This window comes from Musca domestica, unplaced genomic scaffold, assembly GCF_030504385.1.
Source record: "Musca domestica strain aabys unplaced genomic scaffold, Musca_domestica.polishedcontigs.V.1.1 12, whole genome shotgun sequence".
Lineage (NCBI taxonomy): Eukaryota > Metazoa > Arthropoda > Insecta > Diptera > Muscidae > Musca > Musca domestica.
Window position 1 is genome coordinate 2,066,705 of NW_026712155.1, and position 25,610 is coordinate 2,092,314.

At 37.7% G+C, this 25,610-nt stretch overlaps 1 protein-coding gene across 1 annotated transcript in view; it reads right to left on the reverse strand.

Moving 5' to 3' along the window:
- Nucleotides 1-25,610, reverse strand: part of LOC101887956 (5-hydroxytryptamine receptor 2A) — a 98,397-nt gene that overhangs the window by 26,949 nt on the left and 45,838 nt on the right. Inside the window, exon 3 of the mRNA XM_059118062.1 lies at nucleotides 3,306-4,932. Coding sequence (XP_058974045.1) covers nucleotides 3,306-4,830 — 1,525 coding nt within the window. The 5' untranslated portion in view covers nucleotides 4,831-4,932. The remainder of the gene's footprint in view (nucleotides 1-3,305; nucleotides 4,933-25,610) is intronic.

Genomic DNA, 25,610 nt, shown 5'->3' on the forward strand with positions numbered 1-25,610 from the left:
CAAGGCATGTGGAGAAGGGTTTTGATCGGCAGCAATGACTATTTTGGTGTCCTACACCAGTACAATTATTAAATGAAAAAATATATAAAAAAATCGAAAGGGAAGTATCTTCCTTCATCGCTGGCCTTAATGCTACCAGTGCCGTGCTTAAAAATGCTTGCTGAAACCATATTGTAGGTTTTAACATGAAAAGAAGAAAGCTGGGTCTCTGTCGACGCATATCTGTCGACATTTCGACTAGAGTTGTGGTAATCTAGTTCGATCGATCAAACTTGTTCCCTATCTAGATCCATGGACTCCGGTCTTTTATATGAAAACCCTGCGTATGAGTGATATGAAATAAACATCATTTATGAAATCACTCATACGTCATAGTGCACTGAACTATGAACTAATTTCGACTGATACTTTCTAAATTGCTTGTGCTCCATAGCTGTAAGAATTTAAACAAATAAACCCAAAAATAAAAATTTCAAAAGGATAGGGTAGCATCTTTGGAGTAATAATTTTAGTTGTTTAAGTATTTCCTGCCTTCAAAATATTTTACAACCAAACACAGCTGTAGGGCGCAAAAAGTTCTTCCTTTAATGTTTGCCAACACCAATAACAATGCGAAATAAAAAAACAACAACAACAAAACCAATACTGTCTGTGCCAATATCAACAAAATGTTGAAAAACACTTTTGTTTTAAAAAGTTTGTTCTTCTACGCTTTCTGTGTAACTTTGCGGAAGGGTTAATCCGATGGAGGCGTCCAAACGAAGACAAGTGTTAAGGATGCAAAGTTTTCACTTTTGTTTTTTTTTTTGATGGAGGGAGGGATTGAGGGGAGGTTTTGGATTGAAATGGCTTCTGGTTGCTGCAGAGTCCAGTGAAAAGGCGTTAAATTTATTTGGCACTCTAATGAATACTTAAACTGGCAGTAAAATCGAATGAAATGGAATGGCATGGTATGACATGGCGTGTTTGTCCCCATTCGGGTCCCCCGAAATGTGGGTGCCATTGAATCGAATGTGGCTATAAATATTCAAACAGGAAATCAAATTAGAAAGCAGAGAGAAACAATTAGGAAGGCATTAGACGGACATTACAGTTTGTTAGGCGTTTTATTGGCACTCGAACATTCCGACACGTAAGATAAATGGCTTGGTGTCTTTACATTCGTAATGCTGGTGCAGAGTCGTAAAAATTGTGTAATTATGAGAATTTGTAAGTGGCGGGAGTGTGAACGCACATTTTTGTAGTCGAAACACATATATGAGACTGCAAAGTAGATTCTAGGAATTTTTAGAGGAACCCATGAATATTAGGATAGAATTAGAAATAAGAGTTGGGTTTGGGTAGCGAAATTTACCAACTTGGAAGTTGTGCGGTATTGGTGTTTGAACCGTAGATTCTGGACGTGATTTTTGAAACGTGTGAGGAATCCAGGTTTGTTTGACCTTACTCGCGAGTATTTTCCCTCGTTTGAGAGCTTGAAGAGTACGAGTTTTACAAGGCGTTAACTCTCCACACTTTTATTCAATGCGGGAGCACTCGCGGGTATTCCTGCTTAAAATAGCGGAATGGGAGTCAATTTGTTTGAAATAATGTAAGGGATTACACTAAGAGTGAAATCGAGTGATATTTAACTTTTACTGATTTGTGTGTGGGTGCGTGTAGTAGTAGTAAACAGTTTTTGATGTTGCTTTGGACTGGTGGAGATCGTATACAAAAGCCAAGAAGATTAACAGCAAAGTTAGATTATCTGTACAACAAAAGCAACCAAGTAGTCATATGATTTGCTGGTAGAGATTGGCGGTAAATATCTCTAAGTTATGTGTTTTTGTTTCGTTTGCAGATGTCTTATGACAAAAATCAGGAGAAAACTCGAGGAGAGAAAAATCTACTCCATTTGGAGCAGATTCTACTCTCACTCGAATACTGTCTGTGCCAACATCAACGTGCTCTAATTCGAGTGTTATATAAAAATATAGAGTAAACTCAGTTTATCTTTACTACTCGCAGATGAGAGCTTCACTCTCTACTCGAATTCGAATGGGAGTACTTCTGCGAGAAGGAATAAGAAATCGAGTTACTCTATTTTTCTCAGCTACTCTATATTTCTTTTCGAAGCTGTGGACATCTGTGATGTGTCGACACTTCCCATCTTCCAAAATAGTTGTTGTTGTTGTTGTAGCCGTTCAAACTTTCGTGTTCTTTCAGTATAATCTGGTTCTGCTTGTTACTCAAAGTTCAAAAAGAGACATCCTCAATTTATCGGAACTTTTCTCCATTTTTTCATAAAATACGGTGCCTAATACGACTTGCTAGTTAATGAGTGTATACCTTTAAAAATTAAATGGTGGCAAGTTACGCCACTCCTGGTCCTTGACCGATGAACTCTTGCTGTATCGAGCTATTCTGGTGGAGGGGCCATTCCTTTGACAAACGTGGAGCTATCGAATTACCCCTCCGGTCATTAGCTTACTACAATTTTAATGAGCGTTGAAGTCCCAGCAGGCTATAGCTATTAAATTTGTTCCACTATTCAATGGTAGAATGTGGCCGCTACCCCCACGATGGGCTACTATATATCATCAGGTTTAGCCGATATAGATCTGCACAGAATGAAATGATAGGATATGATTGATATTCCTTCACATATAGGTCGAACATTTCTAGATTCAGATGTTACCAAAGTTCATTTCTTGGATCTCCGTGCATAGAAGCAGGTGGATCCTATCGCTCTACTTCTGAAGTGGTTTTAGTTTTGGAATGCACAAATTCCCTTCATTTCTTACATCTCTTCCAACCCTATCTTCGGAATAAGAAAACTACAAACATTTAAAACAAATCGCCGTCCTAAGTTACCAGACCTTGATCGGAACACTGTTTTTGGTATACACGTTGGTATATAGAACCAGTTACCTATTTGAATATTAAAACTCCTTAACATGGAAAAATGTCTGGGCATATCCTTGAGAATTTTGATATATTAAATCGAAAGTTTGAAGGTCTTGGAACTCGGGTTTAAGGTTTAGGATAATGGGTCATTGGTGCAGGGCTAGGAGTAAATTGAGATCGGATTAAAGAACGTCATTTCCGGATTTATTTTACCCCACACGAAAGGTGATCATAATGGATAAAATTAAATTGACAGAACTTAGGTTATTAACTCTGAACTAAAACCTCATTGACCATTGAGAGACTCATTGACCTCAGAATAAAGGGTCGTTGACAACGGTTTCAGCTCGGATTAACAGTCCTCAGACCTATCAATATAAAGTGATTCTGAAAAAATAAAAACATTGCATTGAACTTACCTAAAAATGCTGGAATGGCGCCCAATGGCATTACAAAGAGGCTAACCAACAGATCAGCTATTGCCAATGAGAACAGAAAATAATTGGTGACATTCTGCAGACGGCGATCCAAGGCCACGGCTAGACACACCAAGATGTTGCCCAGACCACCGGCGAATATAAAAAAGAGGACAAAAAGAAATCCAAAATCGAAACCTTTAACCGGTGGTGTTGTTGGACCAATGAGATCGCCATGCCAATCCGAACCGTTGATGGTATCGGGAAATGTTGTCAGAGATGAATTCGCAGCGAGTGTGGAATTGAGTAACGATAAACTCCATGGCCATAAATCATCATTCCATGTTGTGGTGGTGGTGTTCATTATTGCTGTTGTTGTTGCTCCTGCTGCCGTGCCATGGGCCCAAGAAGTTGTGTTGAGAAATGCTTGAGTGGAGGGTGCACTCCACGCTGCTGGCATGCTGTCATGTAAAGATTCCAAGGATGCTTTAGCCATTTCGGGTAAATTTTGAAACACAAAACATCGAACATTATTGCTTAGTGTTGCGGCAGCCGAGGAGGAGTTGGCGGCGGATGCGGAGAACAGAGGCGTCTTGTCGCAGAGCATTGTGCGCTGAGGGCAGAGGCGGGTAGAGTCACTGAGCATCACTGTATCACTGTAATTGTCATTAATACTTGTTGGTGTTGTTGTAATACTTGTTGTCATAGTTTCATCTATGCTCATCATATGGAGCGGATGCTGATGAAGATGATGATGATCATGTCCTTGTGGATGTGGATACTTAAAGGACAATTGGAATTCTTGAAGTGGTTGTTGCAAATCATCGACAATTACTTTCAAACGTTCCACACATTTTTGCACGAACTCCGCAGATGAGGAGGAAGTGGTGGGGTATGATGATGATGACTGCGGCGATGGCGATGAGGACGAGGACGAGGACAGGCGCTGAATTGAGGCAGGGTCTGAGAAGAGGGGAGGCAACTGATTTGATTCCTGTGGCATTTGAGTCTGGTGTTTGTTGGATAACACCGGAATTGTATTAAGGCAGCTGTAATGTGTTGTTGTTGTTGGTGGTGGCGGTGTTGTTGGCGATGTTGTCGTTGCCGAGGATTGTGGTGCTGCAGTCGATGAGGTTTCGAGTATACAATGGAATGTGTGAAACAATTTGGATTCGGAACCATTATCCTCCGACATGGTATCATTCCATGTGGAGGTGATGTTGTGGTTGAGGGGTGTCGTAGTTTCAGATAGTTGGGTTTGAGCTGCCTCACACCACATATGAGGTGTGTCGCTCTCATTTTGGCCCTCCTCGGTGGCACCTGGCCTGAATCGTCGCCAACAAAATGTATCAAACATTCTTTCATTGCTCTTGCCGTTAGTGCTGGCGTTGTATTCGTTTTGTGTTGTTGTCGTCGAGAACATTGTTGTTGTTGCTGCCGTTGTCGTTGTTCTCGTATTAGTCGCTGTAACTCTGTCACTGACATTTGTTGCGGTTGGTCGAAGACCAAGTCTTTGTTGCAAATCCATTTCATTCTAAAGCTGTTTGACAAGCTCCGAATTAGTCTTTTGTTGCCTTCAAGAACAGGGGCCTACTCGCTCTCCCTCTCTCTCTGGGTTTTCAATGATTTTCTGCAATGGAAAAAAGAAAAAGCAACAAATTTAGAAAAATCCTCTTGGAAATACAATTAAAATGTTTAACAGATTTATTGCTTTTCGATGACATCTAAACAAGGAGCAGCCGTTGATCGGCCCCGGCATCGGCCCCACCAGACATAAACATAATTAATTTGTGGTCATAAATCATGGAGCAGTTGAGCGAGCGCTCGTTCTTTCGTTGGCAACACTGTTTTGTGATTTATGTTAATTCGTTGTGAGTAACGCTCTGGCGCTGCCTCACTGGGCCCCGAAAATTGTTTCCACATACTTGGGACAATAGCAATGAAATTTCAATCAGATTAAATTAATTATGTTCCATGGCTGCAACTGGAAAGTTGGGATGGAGGGTGGTCAGGAGTGGCGGTAGATCGAATGAATGGCATTGTGAGTAATATTTGGTTATACTTTTTGACACTCTTGAATTAATCATTCTCACTTTTATTTGCCACTACTCAAATGCTATTGTAATTTATCATTTTTCGTGGCGAAACTTTGGGAGGATGTTGGCTACGAGTTCTGGTGGGCTTTTAGTGAGGTGCCATTAGGAGAAGATTATGGGGAGTTGGATTTATTAATGATATTCACCGTTTGAGAAAGTTCGTTTAAATAATGAAGATAATCATGCACATGGAACTCTTTGTAGAGAGTTTATGGTATCCTGGATATTGACAGGGGTGAAAGAGTTAATATAGGTGAACTTTGAATAGAAATACAAATCTTACAGTGCCAAGATTCGAATTAGAAAGCTCTGCTATATTGGGGCTATACAAAAACTTGATATGTGTCGACAGGAGGGTTTACTTCGTCATTATAATCAACAATATCAAACCTCTGTCTTAACATGGACCAATACATATCACCATCCTACCTGTTGGAAAATGCTGTTTTCTAGTAGTTTCTCTAATGGCAACGCCAGTAATGGAGCGACATGTTAAATTCGCTCTGAGAGAAGTACTTTGAAATTGAAGTTCAGGAGAGAAAACTGAACCAAATTCCAAAGCTTTATTATATTGAGCAACAGTGACCTCAGTATTTCTACCAACATAAGATCTAGTATAAAGATGGTAGAGACCGGAACATTTCTTCTTGTACCTCCCCCACAAAGGGTCAAAGTTTTGAATAAACAGCACATTTTTACATAGTACAAACCTAGTCCAAACCTGGCTTTTCACAATATTTATATCGTAGTTAGTTTTGTCCGATACGAAATGAACAATATTGGCCCATTCCGTCGGAACCTACACCATAGAAGGTCAACAATTTGAATAATCATCACATAAGTCAAAATCCGACTGATAACATTTATCTTGTTTTTGTACACATTTTACTTTTTATTTTGGCTAGGGGGCCGACCTTCTGGTAAAAACATTAAAAAGTTCAAATTCGCGCAAGAAGAAAACCAAAATTAACCAAATTTAAGCCTTGGATCTGAATTCGTTTTAAAAATGGCAAGTTCGATAATTAAAAATTCAACCTCATAGTAAAGGGTACCACGTTAGAGAAGAGCAACCCAGGTAATTGCATGCCTACTTCGACGAAGTTATTAAAACTTGATCGGATGATAGTTTTTTTGAGCTTTTTTTTAATTACCAAATGCCTTCGATAGATAAAGTGCCCCCAATTTACACTTACTGTTCTGGATTAGACCCCAACTAGTGTATGTGGAAATGGCGCCCAACGTTCTTCCGATATTTATTGCGGGTAATTAGTTGCTGATTAGCTATCTTTGATAATGGAGAGAAGTAATGATTCAAAAGTCTTCGCCATTGGCAGATATCTTCAGCTGGCTTATGTAGCGAAGATATACTGTCCATCTTCCAGGTTTCGGAAACATTTGAAATAAATAGATTTCTGAAAGAATAGGAAAAGTTAGGGAAAGATTGAGGAACTTCTGGATCAATTCTACTCCTTCCTCATCCAGTGGTTTAACATCCACATTCTAAAAATATTTTATTACAACTTCACTTTATCTTGGCTAACTAAGGAATAAGTAGAATTTCTCGGCTAAGAATCAGCTGCAGAACGTTTTTTTTACATTTTTTTCGACATTCCTGATTTGTGTGTAGAAACTGCTTTTAGGAAAAAATGGACACCGCCTTAGCTGAAATACGGCATAGGAAAATTCCTGGCAGAGGAGCACATCCCTGCATTTTTACTGTCTAGGTTGGCAACTATAAGGTAGTCTCTAACGAACGAATTGAAGGGCAGTTTATTGATTTCTTTGGTTGTGCTCTTATTTTAGAGTTTCGCCCAATTTGTGAACTTTGAAATCTCTGACAAAACACTTTTTAATTCAAAAACTCACTTTCTCGCATTTCTTTAAACATTTTATCTAAATTGTATCCACAGTCATATGGCTGCTGAGGCCATATGCGCAAATTCGGGTCAAAATTGTGACTAAAACATTCTGAAAATCTTAAATTTGTCGGTACAGTTGTATGGGGGCTATACCAAAACGTGGACATATTTAGCCCAAAGGTCCTGCAGACCTAACACACATCTGAGTAAAATCTTATCAACCTACTTCGATTGGTTCGGAAGCCAGAGTGATTTTCACAGACGGACGGACATCGCTAAATCGACATAGAATTTTAGGCAGTTCAAGAATATATGGTATACTTTGTGGGGTCTAACATTTATGTTTCGCGGTGTTACAAACGGAATGACAAACTTTTATATACCCTCCATTCTATGGTGGAGGGTATGAAAAAGGGAATATATGGACAAGTGATCAAAAGATGATCATGCTTGTTATAATCAATACCTAAAACCCCATTCCGACCACTTACACTTGCCACTCAGTACTTATATTACTTCCACACTCTTATCTCTCCCAATATGTTCCCGCATTCCGTTTTCTCTTTTCAAATTCCTTTATTAAAAGCATCTAAAATTTCAGCACAAGTTTCAAATAAATTTTCTTGTTTAATAATTCAGTAGTTTTTTTTTGTTTGGTTTCTAAACATTATTTTTATTATTCGATTTTATTTTCTGTTTATGAGGACATCGACTATTGAATAAATTTTTGTGGAAATCATGGTTTTTTGTTTTTATGGCCACACGAGATGTGACTCATTATCGAATGAATGGAAATGATGGTGATGGCAATGACGCTGGCGATGATGGCAATGATGACGATGATGATGTTGAGTGGAACAGACATCAACACTAATTGACAGCATTGCCGAAAATGCAAATGTTCATCAAAGCAATGAGGCGGACGGACACTGAGTTTGTGTCGATGTTGTTTTGTGCTGTTTTGCTAATGCTATTAACGGAGCTACTAATTGTCCACCCCAAATACAAAAAAGAACAAGCTAGGACACACACACACATATACAAGCAAACATTTCAATGAGCTCTGATATGCTGCCTCATTAAATTGGGAAAATACTTTGCATCCTGACAAGAGTTTATGTAAATTATTTTAATTTGGAAATAATTTAAAACATTTCGAGACGATAATGAATGGAAGGTAGGCAGGCTGATTGGACGACCGAATGACTAGCTGGCTACCTGTTTGTTTAATTCGTGTTTTATGTGTGCACAGTGTTTTGAAACATCATGAAATTTGTCAATACTTATGAAAGTATTATTTACTATGTTTTTGGAACCTGAAATTTTGGATTTATTTTTAGAGAGCCGTTAGATTATTTAATTTGTATATCCTACACCTTAGAGTGGTAAGGGTATTATGTCTTTGTGCACTTGTTTTGTATCATGGAGAAGGAAGCGAAATAGACACGTAGTTCCTTTTGATGATCTGCATAGAGTCACATTCTGAATCGATTTATGTATGGCCGTCCGCCCGTCTGTCCATGTATTCTAGTGAATAAAATGCAGGTCGCATTTATTATCCGATTGAGATGAAATTTTGTTTGGCCCAAGGATTTGGTGAGAATTGCTTCAAATTTAGATATAGCTCCCATATACATACACTTCAACCGATTTCGGGTTAATTGTGCACCAAATGATCAATATCTGTGTAAATGATTTCAATTTTTGCGTATCTGACCGATTTCAGTCTAGAAGCAAGTACATCAAATTTGGTGAGAATTGGTTCAGATATAGCTATTTTATTCGATTTGGGGTTTAAGTCCTTCACAAGCGTAACATGCCCTCGACATGAATGATATTTGGTACCAGATAACTTTTGGAGCTCAAAAATACTTCAGTCTCATACTTAATACTTAGTCCTCAAAAGGACTTCAAATTTGGTGAAAATCAGTTCAGATATAGCTATAGCTCCCACATATATGTTTCGTCCGATTTCGGGTTTATGTTTTCACACTAGTAAAATGCACTCTACAAGGATGATATTTGGTACTAGACAACTTAAGGAGCTCAAAAATACCTCTGTCAAATTTAATCGAGAGCGGATCAGATTAGGATATAGCTCCCATATAAATAATTATGCGATATCAGGTTGATTGTGTACAAAATGTCTAATATTAGCCCAAACGGATTGAATTTTGGCAATTCGAACTCAATTCATCCTAGAAACAATTACATCGAATTTGATGAAAATCGGTACAGATATAGCTATAGCTCCTACATATATGTTTCATCCGATTTTGTGTTAAAGTCCCTCACATGTGTAATATGCACCCCACAACAATGGTATTTGATACCGGGTAACAGATACAGCTCAAAAATACCTCTGCCAATTTTTATAGAGATCGATTAAGATTTTCATATAGCTTCGATATACATCTTCATCCTATTTTACGGTTATTGTTCACCATCTATGTAATATCAGCCCAATTATTTTGATGAAACTCGGACTGGTATATCTGTTGCTTCAATATTTTTAAATATAATATTTGTCGAAGTCATATCATGCACATACAGCAATGTTATTTGGTTCATAGTTGGTATTGGTTAAATTCCCAATATAAACTTTTTTTGTTACGGGAGCTCTACGAAATACGCATAGTGGTTTAGGGTATCATAAAGTAGGCCCCACCCGACTTTTGACCTTTCCTTACTAGTTTTTCTTCCAATATGTTGAGCTTTCCAAATACTGTGTACATTATGTTTCTGCTCCACTCATTCATCGAGTCCATTGGAGGCCTCTATTTTTCCGTTTGTGTGTGTATGTCTGTGTGTTCAGAGCTCATTTCTGTTTTTGGACAATGGCACGTTTTATCCATCATTCGTTTGCCATTGTTCTGTCAATCATAACTGGTTCAGTAATGAATACTCTGGCGTGCCAATGACAGATATTTGCATGTTGGCATTAGCATGTAAAGAGCTGTAAAGAGCGGGGTGTTGGGGTATCTGAAATGGAATATTCGGCAATATTTATTGTATGCACAAAAAAATTCTAAATAGTTTTTTTTTAGTTTTTTTTTTTTTTCTCTGGCCATTCTAAATTTGGTCATAGCTTGTAATGCTTAATTTGTTGTATTTGAAAAAAAGTGCATATTTAGCAAATAAGACAACAAAAAAAACAAAATTGAAAAATTACTTCATTATACCTGGCAAATGGTCACAGAATAAAACAATAATTAATTACTCGTGTAATGAAAATGAAACGGCGGCCGTTTAGTGTAATCACTCAATGTCATCTCTGATCGGGGTGCTTTGGGCCCTTGCCACCAAAGTTCGTCCCTCGGTCCATGCACCAGCTGGTTTGCTGACATGCTGTCACTGTCCGACATTTATTATTTTTATAGTTCCTACCTTCCTCCTTTCCGCCTCCCTCCATCATTTGGTTATTTGTTTTGTTGTTCATCAAATAAAATGTGTTTGTTGTTTTGGTTGTACTACATGTTCTTCTTCTTCTTCGTGTGTTGGATGGGTCGGTGTGTGGTGGTGATGATGATGATGTCTAAAGAATTATTAAAAATGAAAACAAAATTGTGAAAACAACAACAGCTACAACAACAATAGCAGAAAAACAACAATTACTCAAGTGCCACTCAGTTTGTTGCATTACCACACAGACCACTTGTGGCACTCTACAGCGCTGCGAGAGATGATTTGTGATTACTGATCAATTGGATTGGCAAAAGAGAAAAGGGGTGTGAGAAGAGGGTCTAATACAAAACAATGCAGGCGATGAGGTGGGGAATACACACATCAAACATCATATATTTTAATAATCATTAACATTTGATAACAATGGTCAATCTGTGGGAGGGGGAATTTTAAATTGTGTCTCGGCACTTTTTTAAAAGGTCTTTAAGGCCTCGGGTAGAGTGAGGATTCAATTGTATTTCAGCATGCAACTCTAACCTCTATCAAACCTTTTGAATGACTATAATGATTTTATGTATATCCACTTTAAAAGTTTATCCTTCAAGTCAATATTCGAAGGATACCTAATTGAAAGAAAAATATTATATTGAAGAAAGTTTATCTCAACAAGTTTAAAGATATTAATCGGATTTGCCGACTCCTATGGTAGCTCCAAATATCAAAAAGCTAAAAAATAAATTGCAATAATATCTCTGCTTATTTATACTTTTTATAGGAGAGGTACTGGTCAGAAGACGAAGATGTATATAACGTCAGGCTCTTTATTTGTCTATTTGTCAGACCTACCTCACTCACTCTAGAAGATCTTTCAGCCCGTGAAAGTATCCGAATTTTTGAACCTGGGTGTAGAACCGGATTAACAGAAATAAAACCAAGCGTGTGAAGATGTTGTTACATCTTCAGCAAATGTAGAATATGTGACGTCGAAGACGTAGGCCGTTCGGCAGGTGAGATATGGAAACCCTAACGTTATTCCCAAACCCACATCCCATCACCATCCGCAGGTCTGCTTAAAGAATTCATGGCTAGACAATCTTTCGTATAACTCGATATCTCTATCTCTTTTTTTTTCCTTCCAAACTTATATATTTCCCATCAGAACTAATTTTTCCTAGAATGAACTGTATTCCTCCGCGAGAAGGAGATGCCAACTCTAGTGTTGCTGTGTATCCTGTAGCCTAAGCTAACATTTGGGCCTGATCTGAGTCTGATACAAATATATGTTATAAAAGTAACCATTTCGGAGGGTTCCGGGCCCCACCCCTTTAGTAGTAGTTCCTTTGTTAGCTATGGTGCACGCCAGAAAAGGATACCTAATGTGATTAGATAGGTACAAGTACCCTAACTTGGATTTTGTCCAAAATTATGTGGGGGTAAAAATCAACTCGGTTGCAAACCATAGGTAAATTGCCAACTAAAAAAGTCTCTACAAGGTGGGTGTCTACAAGGTACTACTCCGAGAACTTAAATTTCAAAAAGTGGAGTTCAAAACGCCTTATACAAATTTCAGTTATTTTGTGGACATTCTGACTGGAATCATAATAAGATGTGGAAATTTTTATTTATCATCTTTTTTGGGGCTACACTTAAATGTGGACCTCAGCTAAGCCATTTTCATTTTCTATTTTTGGACATATTTTAAAGCTTTATATTAAATAATGTGAACTGTGACGTGATTTTAAGAAACTTTTGATTTGATTTTCAACAAATTTTTACTAGAAAAGTGTTCCTTTACTCGAAAAACTATTAAAACGTGCTGTCAAATTTAAGAGAACACAAACCAAAATGGTGTTCTCTTTTACTTAAGAGAAGTAAAATGAGTGTCATTTTCTCATAGTCTTATATATTGGGTTTCAATGATTGCAAGCTATTATTAAAATTCATTTTCATTTTGGACAAAATAAAAAAATTTCGATATCATGTCACGGTGGCGCTCAACAGTAATCTCAACAAGATCTTTGGAGAAAGTCGGCCAAATGATGCAACCGCACCAAACTTTAAAATTGGAATGGTGTTTTTTTTCACATTCACAATATAAATAAAGAGGACCATAGTGCCAATTTGAAAATATTCTTCCTTTTCCTATTGCTTGACACTACAATTTCCACCTATTGTAGCTCCCACAATTTGTTTCTTGTACCACCTTGGCGGCGACAGTGGCAGGAGTAGCAGCAGCATCAGCGACGTAACAAAAGCAGCGTCTATTTGAAATTCAATACCCGCGATTATTCCACACTGAACGTTTCTTTACACGCTTCAGACGCTTTGATGACGTTCCTGACATGTGGTGGAAAAGTAAACAAAATAATTCGTCTCTATTGAATTGCATGGCCAAGGGGCCAGAGGCGGGGTGTGAGGTTGCTGGTGTTAAAAACTGTCGTTGTCGTTGTTCACATCAGCCCGAGTGGAAAATTAAATCGAGCATTCGGACAAAATAGAATGAAACAAAGACTTTGTATGAAACTTGGCGACATGAGAACATGTGAGGGGGTGTGAGTGCGCTGGAGCTTGCATGAAACGACAACAGCCTTAGGGGCCCAGGCCCAAGAAGACCATAATGGTTTTTATGCGACACGTTTGTTACGATCGAATTGAAATTGACAAGAAATTTGGAATTGTTTTCGCAGATAAATGACATATTTATTAGTTCGACTTGGATGGGAGTGTAGAAAGGGAGTCGGAAATGGGGTTTGGGCAGGCATATGCCGAATATGTTCGATTTGAAGTTATAGGAGGAAGGGAAATTGGTAATTAAGTTTATCTGTAAAGTAGAATATTTTAGATTCATTGAAAGACAAAAAGAGAAGGACTATTTGCTCCATCATATATTTCCAAACTTGGAATAGAAAAAGATGAGCTATGCGACCATAGAATCTAAGCCTTCGTAACCCTGTTCCTTTTCAATTTATTAGATCCAATTGTTTCGATGGGGTTTTTTCCTAAGTTGTGATCTTTTTACACAATCATAAGCATTTCGGATAACCCATTTATCTTCTTTAATTTAACACATTTCCTAAAACCTTAGTTTTAGACGTTCCTTCCTTGATGAGAAAAATAAACCGAAATTAAAAAAAAAATAATAATTAAAAAAAAAACCCAGTCACCATAGATTCATATTCCACTTCTCAAAACACTGTGCCACTCCCCGACTGGACGACCACCCAGAAACATGCAACGAAAACCTCAACAAATGTCAGGTGAAATTAGATCGGAAAATGTCGTTCTAATGAAATCATTTCAATAAATGTAGATTTTGTGGTTTTTGTCCAGCATTGTCATTTCTTTTTATTGACATTCGCTGCTGTAGTCGTCGTCGTCGCCAGTACTGGCTGTTGTTGTGGTCATCGTTTATTTGCTGTTGTCGCTTGGCATTTGATTTTGTTTGGGTTTGGTTAACGACACGGGTCTAACGATTTCACAGCCAATTTATCTCCAACTATTTACTCTAGCCGCAGTGTTCGAGTCAAGTCAAATGTGCCGCATTGTTGGGCAGGACAAAGAATGAACACTCCACACGAATGTTCATAATTCCAAGAATGTCGACATTGCCCCTTGCATTATTATTTTGCCTGGCAAGGTTGTGGGAGGGGGGGGGGGGGGTTTTCTTGGAAAAACCCTAAACAATTGTATCGATTCAAAGTATTAGAACGAAAAAATGGAAAAATGGAAAACAGAAAATCAACAATCACATTTTTCCGTCCGTCCGTCCATCCTGGCTAAACTACTTGAAGCGATGATGATGATGGTGATGTCCATGTTTATCGGCTAAGCCATTGAATTTGCTGGGGTATTGTTCTTCTATGACCACCTCAAGTATCTCTGTACTGACATTTAAACCACCTCCACCCATACCTCTCTGGAGGAGATGACTATCTACGAGTAGCATCATTGTCAAGTTGTGTTTTTTTTTTCTATGGATTGAAAAGAACACAGAAGCCATTACCAGCATCGTCATCACTTTCGTCATCATTTAGCCAAGGCTTCAATGTTTATGGCCATCCATGTAGGCGGACTTTTTCCATTCATTCATTCGTTTGCTTTGTCCTGGCTCGTTGGGCTTTGACTGTAGCTAGGAAAGTAGAAGAATATCGTGTACCTTCATTTGATCCACACTGCAAGTGACATGATTTGGGCTCTAACAAGTCATTTGAACCTGAAGAATGGATGAAGTACGGTTGGGTGGTAGGACATACTACATAGATGGTGTTGTTTTCATTGACTCAGTAGTCAGTGGCTGATTTTATTTTTAAACTCAATCCTAAAGATTTTAGATATTAAAAAAAAAAAAAAACAAAAAATAATAGAAATGAAAAACTTGTCTTACATTTGACTTGTGTAATTTTCTCATGTTCTTCAATGAAAAGTTGTGAAAACTGTTTTGCAGCAGGTGCGACCATCAAGACTGGATTTGGTTAAAAATAGGTAAATAAACGGTTTTTATAACCTTCACTGGGTATAGTCAATTAAGTTTTCAATTCCTATTAAAACTTCTTAATAGATTAGCTATGGATTCTATACTGAGGATAAGAGGGAATTTTGAATTCTCTGAATGTCATGATCAACACTCAATCGAATAGGCCTAAAAAGCTCAACAATCTTTTAACGCCAGTGAATATGAGGGTCTCGAATACGATTTATATGGGCCTGCATTTAAGTCACAGAACATTTAATATTCTTTTTGGAGTCACGGCCGAGGAAGAAAAATACAAATCTAGAAAAAGCTAAGAATAACCCTATTTTCGACCAGTTAATAAAAATACCAAAAAGGTTTGGTGTTCTTAAAAAAAACTACATTAAGTTTTCTCTTCCGTGGAAAAAATTACTTTTGACTTTTAAATGACTTTCAAATCTTTTAAATTTGAGATTATCTTAAATGGACGATGGGCCAGAAACTTTGAAAATACTGAAAAGTGTGGGTGAGATGGTTTTAGGACACCCAAAATCAGTCTAGATTGCATCTTTATGATTGCACCTGTTCTAAATATCAAAATATCGAAATTCAGGTGGTACCTCCTGAGCTATTGCGAGGGTCTTGGTCGTATTTTCCAAATGATTTGCCCTAAAATTGGTATTTTGGTTTGGGTGTAGAAGGTTCCAATCAGGGTCTCCCTTCGAACTACACAAAAAGAAGGTCTCGAATAACATATCCCATCTTCACCCCTTAAAATGTAGGTGGAAATATTGGGGTATTCAATATTTGAACAAATTAAAAGGTATTCGTCGGTTTTGCCGGCAGATGTATAACCTCAGCCAATGTTCGATGATTTAAATATATATTTTGACTTCTGTCACGATTATTCAAATTGTTGACCCCTTAGCGAGTAGGTTCCGAAGAAAGGGGACAATATTGTCTATTTCCTATCGGAACTAAATAATTATGATATAAATATTGCGACTTGCCAGGTTTGGACTATATCGACTGTTCTCTTCACTTTATATGAGGTATGTGATAATTTTTAGAATTTTGCGTGAGGTACCCCATATATAGTCGACCGAAGTATTCCATTATAACACTTCATCTAATACAGATAATAATATTGGCATGGGAAAATTGCGAGAAAATTGATCATTTATATCCAATTTTATCCGAAATCATTAATTCCGATAAATTCGATATTCATCTCAGGTTAAGAGATATATTTAGGTATAGCAAGTTGTAAAGAATCACCGACTTGTTTTGCAAGTTATGGCAGATACAAGTATTGACCCTTTGTGACCCTTTGTGGGTGAGGTACCAGTAGGGGTTCGCAGATATATATAATCTTCACAACAGATCTTGTGTTATCAAAAATGTATCTATGAAATTCGAAGAGAGTTGGATGCTTATTTCGATTTCTTTAAGCGTTTTGTTTCTCAAAATCTTGAAGGGGGGAAGTCCCAGAAGAAATGGTTCGATCTTTATAACAGATCTTGTGTTGATAGAAATGTTGAGATGTGCCAAGTCTGAATGGAATCGGATGTTATGAGCTTCATGGCTATTCAAAATTTTGGCCCTTTGTGGAGGAGGTACCAGAAGGAGTAGACTGATATATTCCATAGAATCCGATTTGGTCCAAACTTGGTACACCGTAATATTATTGTTAAACTTGGATCGATTTGACCATTTGTGGGGAAGGTACTTCATGGAGTGGTCCGATATTGTCCATTTTCGCACCTGACCTAGCACTGATGCAAATATTAGAATTTTCCAATTTGGAGCAAAATCACATTTTCCTCTCACTTTCAGTGCAGTAAAATATTTTTTTTGAAAATTTTGAATTGCCCATTCAGCAATCGATCTAAGTTTCATAATAATATTACTATGTACCAATTTTGGACCAAATTGGCTAGTCCCTTGGAGATTTATCCTGCCCATCAGCCAGCCAGACAAGCAGACGGACGGACATCGCTAGATCGACTCCAAATGTCCTGAAAGGGATTTAGTCCAAAGAGAGCTAGGGTTTACAATCGTTATTATTTAGATGACGTTATTATTTAGACGTTTTGACCGTATCAAATGATATATACCCTCTCTAGCCATGTGCCTGAGGGTATAAAAAATCAGGCAATAAATTCGCACTTTTTAAGAGTTTTTATTATTTAAAATTTTACAGTTCATGGAGGAGATAACAGAAAGTGTAGGTCGAAATGGATCATTTTGGAACTCGATCTTAGTTTGATAGAAATACTACATCGTGCCAAGTTTGGACTGATTAGGATACTCTATTCGAGAGTTATTCGCCAAAAAGCCTACCGGAAACATATTTCTGTTAATGTCCTGAAACGGATTTAGTCTATAAAGGCATGGGTCTAAAATTGGGGTTGCAAAGAGGCTCATATTGTTCGTATTGTATGATACATACCTTCTATGGCAATAAGTCTGATGATACAGCTGAAACCTTTGAGGGCCTACATTTTTAAAAGGATATTAAAATCCACAAGTATGTTGATGTTTTGACTCACATTTTTACATAAACGCCAAAAGGATTTCGTAATTTCTATATATGCTTTAAGCTTGGAGAGCTTCGCAGCCTTGTTCAAGGTGATTAAAACTTAAGGATGTTGCTTGTTTCAATCTTGTCTTTATCGTCACAACTTTGATACAGGTCATTGTATCCGAAACTAATTTTGCGTCCAATGACCGGTTATGACACAGAACATGTTTCAAACATGAGTTGGTGGCTCAGAAATTGGCTTTTTCGTTCAGTGACCGGTTGTGACAGCTGTCATGTGGCAGTGATGAGATGATGGTGGGTGTGCGAGGTAATTACAATTTGGATTCCTAAAAATATTGGACACATGAAAGCCAATATTGGCTAGATGGAGATGAACGTCAATACTTTGAAATGAGAAATAAGATATTGATGTTCGTTCAATTTTGACGTTCGTTCAACTTTGTTTGTGGATAAGGTGGTAATATGAGCACAAAATGTTAAACATTGTCTACTGTTAGTTTTTGAACTTTGTAGTTTTTCGACAGAATCCATTCTAATCAATAATTGAAAGTCTTATAGAACCGAAAAACTTTGCAAATATTTGTGGGGAAAACTAACTACTAGGACGTGTCAAAAAGAAAAACCATTACAACCACAGCAAAACCATTACACAATGGTTCAGATCCAATTTTTCTGTTTAATACTAACGTTATTATATGATAAACAATAGAAACCAATACTGACCTGAATGTTAAATTTTGAGATTCCAACTTTATCCCGTTACCCAATACCAAATTTAATAATTTAGTACGCATATCCAAAGCAATCTATATCTCTCTAACCAATCTCTCCAACAGTGATCCAAAATTACTACCTTTTAGTACTTCTCCATATCTTAAACATAGACAAAAACAGTGACATCTATATCCCTTTTCAGAATTTCAACTCTATTCCTTCACCCAATACCAAATATTGTACCATTCCGTACTTTCTATACATTTATAGAACACACTTTCGAAACCTCCTCCATATGTCCAAGTTACGTATGCAAAACGTCGAATTTCAAATGTCGAAGACTATCTGTTCACCCAATAACAATGTACCCAAAATAGTACAATTTAGTACTTTTCGTACAGATGTAGGAAAGATTTCCAAAACTACCTCTTGATCACAAACCTACAACCAACAGAGATCCCAACACAAAATTTCAAGCTTAATCTGTTCACCTTAAACCAAACTGTTTCAAATTTTGTACCCTTTAGTACACTTCGCATACTTAGTACACATTTCCAAAACCACCTTCAAACTTACTTTCCAACTTTGATTTTCATATCACATGATACTATTTTCGGAGTTTAGCATCATTTTAGAACTTTTCGAATTTCCAGCTCTTTCGATTAGTCTGGTCAGTCTGCTGAGATGAAAACACTGCAACTTGGCTGGAAAACCACAAGAGGCTATCGTTAGAGCACTCCAGCATTTAAATGTGAATAATTCTTTTGTGTCTCGTACCATCGCTCGTTACCGTGATACTGGTAGCGTAGCTCGACATCAAGGAAGTGGACGGAAGAAAACAGCAACATCAGCAGAAATGGTTCGAAAAGTAAAGAAGCGACTTGATCAAAACCTGCGTCGCAGTGGCCGAAAAATGGTTTGTGGGCTGAACATATCGCAATATTCCATTCGGCAAATATTGAAAAATGAGCTCGGGCCATTGAAGTGCCATTGAAATTAAAAAAGTGAAAGAACTCAAAAGTGCTAAAGAGTTGCTTCGCTTGGTCGAAAGTGCTGAACTGCCGAATTTGGTTTTCTCCGACGAGAAAACGTTCGTTGTCCAGCAGTTTGTAAACAGACAAAATGACCGTGTTACCTAGCCAAAGAGGTCGGCTGAAAATGTGCACCTTCGGTTGGCCACCAGAATTCTAGCGCTCTCCGCTCGTATTAATCGACAGTGCCGAATATTATCGAGAACATATTTTGGAGGGTGTATTAAAGCCTTGGGCACGCAAACATTTTGGCCACAGACCTTGGACATTCCAACAGGACTCAGTATCATCGCACTCAGCACGCGCCACTCAAGAATGGTTACAAAATGAGGTTCCTCGCTTCATTTCAGCGCACAATGGCCACCAAAATCTCCGGATACCAATCTGTTGGAATATTGTGTTTGGAGTATTTTGGAAAGCAATGTTGGCAATAAAAAAGACCAAAGTTTCGATCACTTCAAGCAAGCGCTTAGCCGGGAATGGGCCAAAATACCGCAGAGCAATATTCGGGCAGCGTGTGACGGCTTCAATGGTCGTTTGAAAGCCATAATTCGTGCCAAAGGTGACCAATTCGAAGAAATCTAAACTTATTCTAAAATTTGATGCTATTTCCGACGTTTTTTGCTTTCATTTAATCAAATTTAAAAAAAGAATAAATGTAAAAATTATGGCGTTTGGCTTTGTTGCAATTTTTCAATTTCACCCTGTATAAAGAAATCACACTATCCCGCTTGAATTCCATCACGAATAAGTCTTTTTCTGGAAGATTCTCACCAAAATGCTTTTGTACGCTTGTAAACAATATAACGAGCTGTGTCTGGAACAATTTTAACAGTTGTCGGACGAGTGGCGTAGAAATGACAGCAGTCTGAAATTGGTTGCAGTTTTTTCACCTAACCCTGCATATGTAGATAATGCTGAAATTTCAGTCAGCTTCAGAAACAATGTTCTTGGATTCTAATTTTTTTTTACAATTCCAGTGGTGGGCTTCTATTTTCCACGTTTTTTTTTTACCAAAACTTAACCCAAATAAAGGACAATATAACTTCCCCTCCCCATTGCCTAAATCACCCAGCTAATGATGTGTAAAACATGTTGTATCTCTCTATATGGACCGGAATGAAACACGTGTTGTGACCGTCGTCGACATATTTTCTAATAACTGAGCGCATCATTTAAGAATTTTGTCTGTTTGGTGTCTCTGATAAAATGGCTCTAAGTGCTGGGGAGTTACCATATGGCAGAGTAATGACAACATTACATAAGAATTATTTGTTTACATTAAGTTTTTATAGAAGTTTGTTGGGTGGGCGAGGGTGGGGGAGGATGTGGTGGGTTGCTTTGGTTTCGATGGAACAACAAATAAACACAAGGCATGAAGTTAAATGCCAAATCATGTTGTTAGGCGATGATGATGTTGGTGGCAATGTACCTTTAGTAGGCTGCAGGTCACAGTCTGTTGTGTTGATGTTGTGCCAAATCATTTTCATCATTCATTCATTTTCATTTTGCCTTCCATGTTGTTGTGACATTTATAAAGAGTTATGTGCGGAACTTTCTCTTTCACTTTTATTTTCTTGACAGGCCGTGTAATGTAAAATGCTAGAGAATTATTGTCGTATGATACACCATTACACATACGTGCATAGATATGTACATATGTACACATAAACATACACATCAAAATTCACACAAAATATAATTCCATTGACAAGATCTGTTGACGCATAACTAGAGCTCATAATAAATGCAGACGCATGAAGTGTAAACTGTGACATGTTCCTCGTCATGCCAAAGCTAGCTACACCATCCATTCACCCCTCTATGCATTGGAATAGATTGCTCGGTTTCTTTTTTTGGTTGGTGGTTTGTTTGCAGATGATGGTGCTGTGGTGGTAGCTGAGCCTACGCTTACACGCACCAAATGTCATCGCAGATTTCAAGTTGTACTCCTCGGGCTGTGCCACTACTGACACTGCGAAGAGTAGCAAATAAAGATTTTACAAAAGGAAAGAGATGTCTTCTGGTGACACACAATGCATGGTTGTGGTTGTAAATGGATAGAGTGGGTACAAGATATTAAACTGGATAAAACCTAAACCTCAAGAAGGGGTAGTATACAGAAATTTAGACATGGTATGATAAAGAGAAACTGCTTTAATTTAATAAAAATTGTAATCAACCGGGTGCAAGGGGAGTGCCAAATAGAACCAAGTTAATCTATTTCTACAAATGAACTTTTAGATTTATAAAATCGCAAATAATCATAAAAAATATTAAATCCTAAATAATTACATTCGAAAAAGGGGTTAGAGGTCGATCTATCCGAACAAATATGAATATTAATACGAACTAAATCAGTTATTCTTAACTTTGTGAATATTTTTAACCGTTGTGGGCTTCTCGCTCGAATTCGAGTAGAGAGTGATAATAGCTCCAATTTGAGCCGGAGTATGCCTGCGAGTATAAAAGAAATCGACTGTGTTTCTTGTTTCTATGCCACTCCAATGATTGCCACAACATTTGAAGATTCTACTCTTTTCAAGTATTCTATAAGGCTATAGGTTATATCGTTGTTTAATTTGTAAGTGCAGGGTGTGATAAAAAAACTGTAACAAAGTCAAATGCCATAATTTTTACATTTTTTTTTAAATTTCTCAATGAAAGCAAAAACTATCGGAAATAGCATCTAATTTTAGAATAAGATTAGATTGGTTCGAATTGGTCACCTTTGGCACGAATTATGACCTTCACGCTGCCCGAATGTTATTCTTCAGTATTTTGGACCATTTCCGGCGAAGCGGCACTTTGGTATTTTTTAGTGTCTACGTTGCTTTCCAAAATACTTCAGACACAATAGTCCAACGGATTAATACGAGCGTTGAGCGACCATCGGCTGTTATGGCTGCCCACACCATCACCATAGCCGGCGCTTGAGTTCTGGTGGCCGGAGAAAATCTAATTCGGCAGTTCACCACTTTCGGCTAAGCGAAGCAACTCTTTAGCTCTTTTGAGTCTATTTTCTTTTTGTTGGGATGTAAGTTCTTGAACTTTTTGGAATTTCAATGGCTCATCAAAGCCCGAGCTCATTTTTCAACATTTGCAGCGTTCCCACATAAAACAAAGTAGCGGAGAGTTCACTTTGTATAAGACTCACACTCTTCCCCTGCCCCTTCCGTCCTCGAGCAAGTTTCACTTGGAAGCTGTGCCTATCTAGTTCGAATGAACGACTAGTTCCTTGGCCTCCGTTCGTTTGTATGAAAACGTATGAGTAGGCGTATGAGTGATATGAAATATAATAAATGTATAAAATCAGTCATATATTTAGGAACTCGTGCATTGGACTACGAACTAGATTAACATCAAATTACAGCCACTCCGGGCTTTTCATAATTTCAAACTACAACAAAATTCACAAAAAAAAAAAAAAAAAAAAAAAAAAAATAGAATCCTGCAGATTAATTCATGATCTCTTTATGGGGTATATTCCAAATTGTGGACCTGTAATCAATTCGAGGGAAGACCACACCTTCCAAAAAATAGTAGCGTAAAATTACAACATTGGTGTAACGTTCATGTTGTTAATAATTGCTGCTGGAGTCTTCAAAATAGTGAAAAAATGGAGTCATATAATGGCGACTAACAGGATATTGTCCAAATTTCATTCATTTATATTAAATATTCTGAACTTTATCTTTATCGTTAAATTGACTCCGAATTTTATGTTGATCACAAAAGTATACTCCATCATATAGTGGAGGATATAAAAACTAGCGCTTTTTAATTTATTCCCAAGCCTGCGATTAAATCGTCACCTCCTCGCCATCTTTTGGCCTCTGTTGGAAAGTCAAAACTCAAAAACACCTTCAACTTGAATGGCCAGCTGGGTGTGATGGTGTCCACACCATTCGTAGTGCATAAAGTCCAAGGAAATGAATTTGCTGAAATGCCAAAGGGGCAAAGCTCGAGAATAAAGTCATTGCTGCCACTTGCATACACTCCTTCTCCCTCTATCTCTCTCTCTCTTCTCCTTCTCCTCTCGCTGGCCTTTTATCTTGCTGGTGTGTGCAGAGTGAGTAAACAAAGAAAAACAAAATCACTTTTTTTTGGTCAACTTCTTCATTGTGTTAACAAAATAATTAACATTCTGGCTGACCTCAGCTGATGGGCCACAAAACGTTAATGGATTCGTGGCTAAGGTAGGTGAGTGTGAGTATGAAAGAAAGAACGAGAGTGAGAGAGATACATATGTGAGAATATTGTAATATGACAGAGTGAAGGAGAGAATGAATAAATCATAAAATCAAGGAATCAGAATGTGTTGCTCACATGTGGAGGTAGTAGCTCTTTGCGTTTTCGGATGCACGGAATGTTTCCTTTATGAATAATAAAAATCAATCATACGCTCCAACTCTCCGGGGAGTTTAATTTGCAATTGTTTGGCCACATAATTCATACGCCATGGTGGGCAGGTGAATTAAATTAAAAACTTTTAATGTTTGTTTTGTTAATTTTTTTTAAGAATTTGGTTAGGTAACGTATGGGGTACATTGGTGCCAAAGGTGGAAAATAGGAAATATTTATATATGAAGGTGGAAAATATGGAGCATAATTCTTGAATTCAAAATCGAGCAAAAGAAAGATTTAAGTTTTTTTATCTCATTCCATATTTAGATTTTTCGAAACGAAATTCTCAATTAAATCTTTACATATTAAAACCAAATTCGATAAAAATTTCTTCCATACCGAATGTGAGAATTTGGCACCAGGATAGACTAGGTCAACAAATCTAATTTTTTCTTCTTTGAAATAAAGACATATCTAATAAATTAAACTCCATATAAGCTAAAATACAGGGTAAGATAAAAAACTGCAACAAAGTCAAACGCGATATTTTTTAATTTTTTTTTTTAATTTTATTAAATGAAAAAGTCGGAAATGCATAAATTTTAGAACAAGTTTAGATTTGTTCGAATTAGTCACCTTTGGCACGAATTTGGGCCTTCAAACGACCAATGAAACCGTCACACGCTGCCCGAATGTTCTCTGCGGTATTTTGGCCCATTCCCGGCGAAGCACTTGCTGAGGGGATCGACACTTTTGTATTTTTTAATGCCAACATTGCTTTCCAAAGTACTCTAGACACAATAGTCGCACGTATTGGTATCAGGAGATTTTGGTGGTCATTGTGTGCTGGAAATGAAGCGAGAAACCTCATTTTGTAACCATTCTAGGGTGGCGCGTGCTGATTGCTGTTGGAATGACCAAGGCCTGCGGCCTAAAAGTTTGCGTGCTCAAGGCTTCCATACACCCTCCAGAATATTTTCGCGATAATATTCGGTAATCACCATGGTCGGCGCTTGAGTTCTGGTGGCCAACCGAAGGTGCAAATTTTCAGCTGACCTATTTGGCAAGTAATCGTGTTTACTTGCCAAATAGGTCAGCTTTGTTTGTTTAGCAACTGCTGGACAACGAATGTTTTCTCATCGGAGAAAACCAAATTCGACAGTTCACCACTTTCGGCCAAGCGAAGCTACTCTTTAGCTCTTTTGAGTCTATTTTCTTCCTGTTGCGGAGTAAGTTCTTGCATTTTTGGGTTTTACCCCGAGCTCATTTTTCAATATTTGCAGAATGGAATATTGCGATATGTTCAGCTCTCGAGCCATTTTTCGGCCACTGCGCCGCGGGTTTCGATCAAGTCGCTTCTTTACTTTTCGAACTATTTCTGCTGATGTTGCTGTTTTCTTCCATGTACTTCCTTGAAGTCGGGCTACTCTACCAGTATCACGGTAACGAGCGATGGTACGAAAACGAGCGGTGGTACACAAAAGATTTATTCACATTTAAATGCTGGAGTGATCTAACGATAGCCACTTATGATTTTCCAGCCATATATAAAGAAATCGCACTATCACGCTTGAATTCCATTACGAATAAATAAAATTAGCTGTGACTGGAATAATAAAATCGAACGAATGGCTTAGAAATGACAGCAGTCTGAAGTTGGTTGCAGTTTTTTAATCTCATCCTCTATATGCCAGATGTTGAATTATAATAATACAGATCCCGTCGTTTAAAATTTTTTCAACAACTTCTTATTTTGTGAATGGTAAACCATAACTCATGTCTTTGGAATGAATGAATTATTTATTACTTACCAGAAGAATCCGCCAAAACAGTTTTTTAGGGGGACCTAGTATATCCTCTT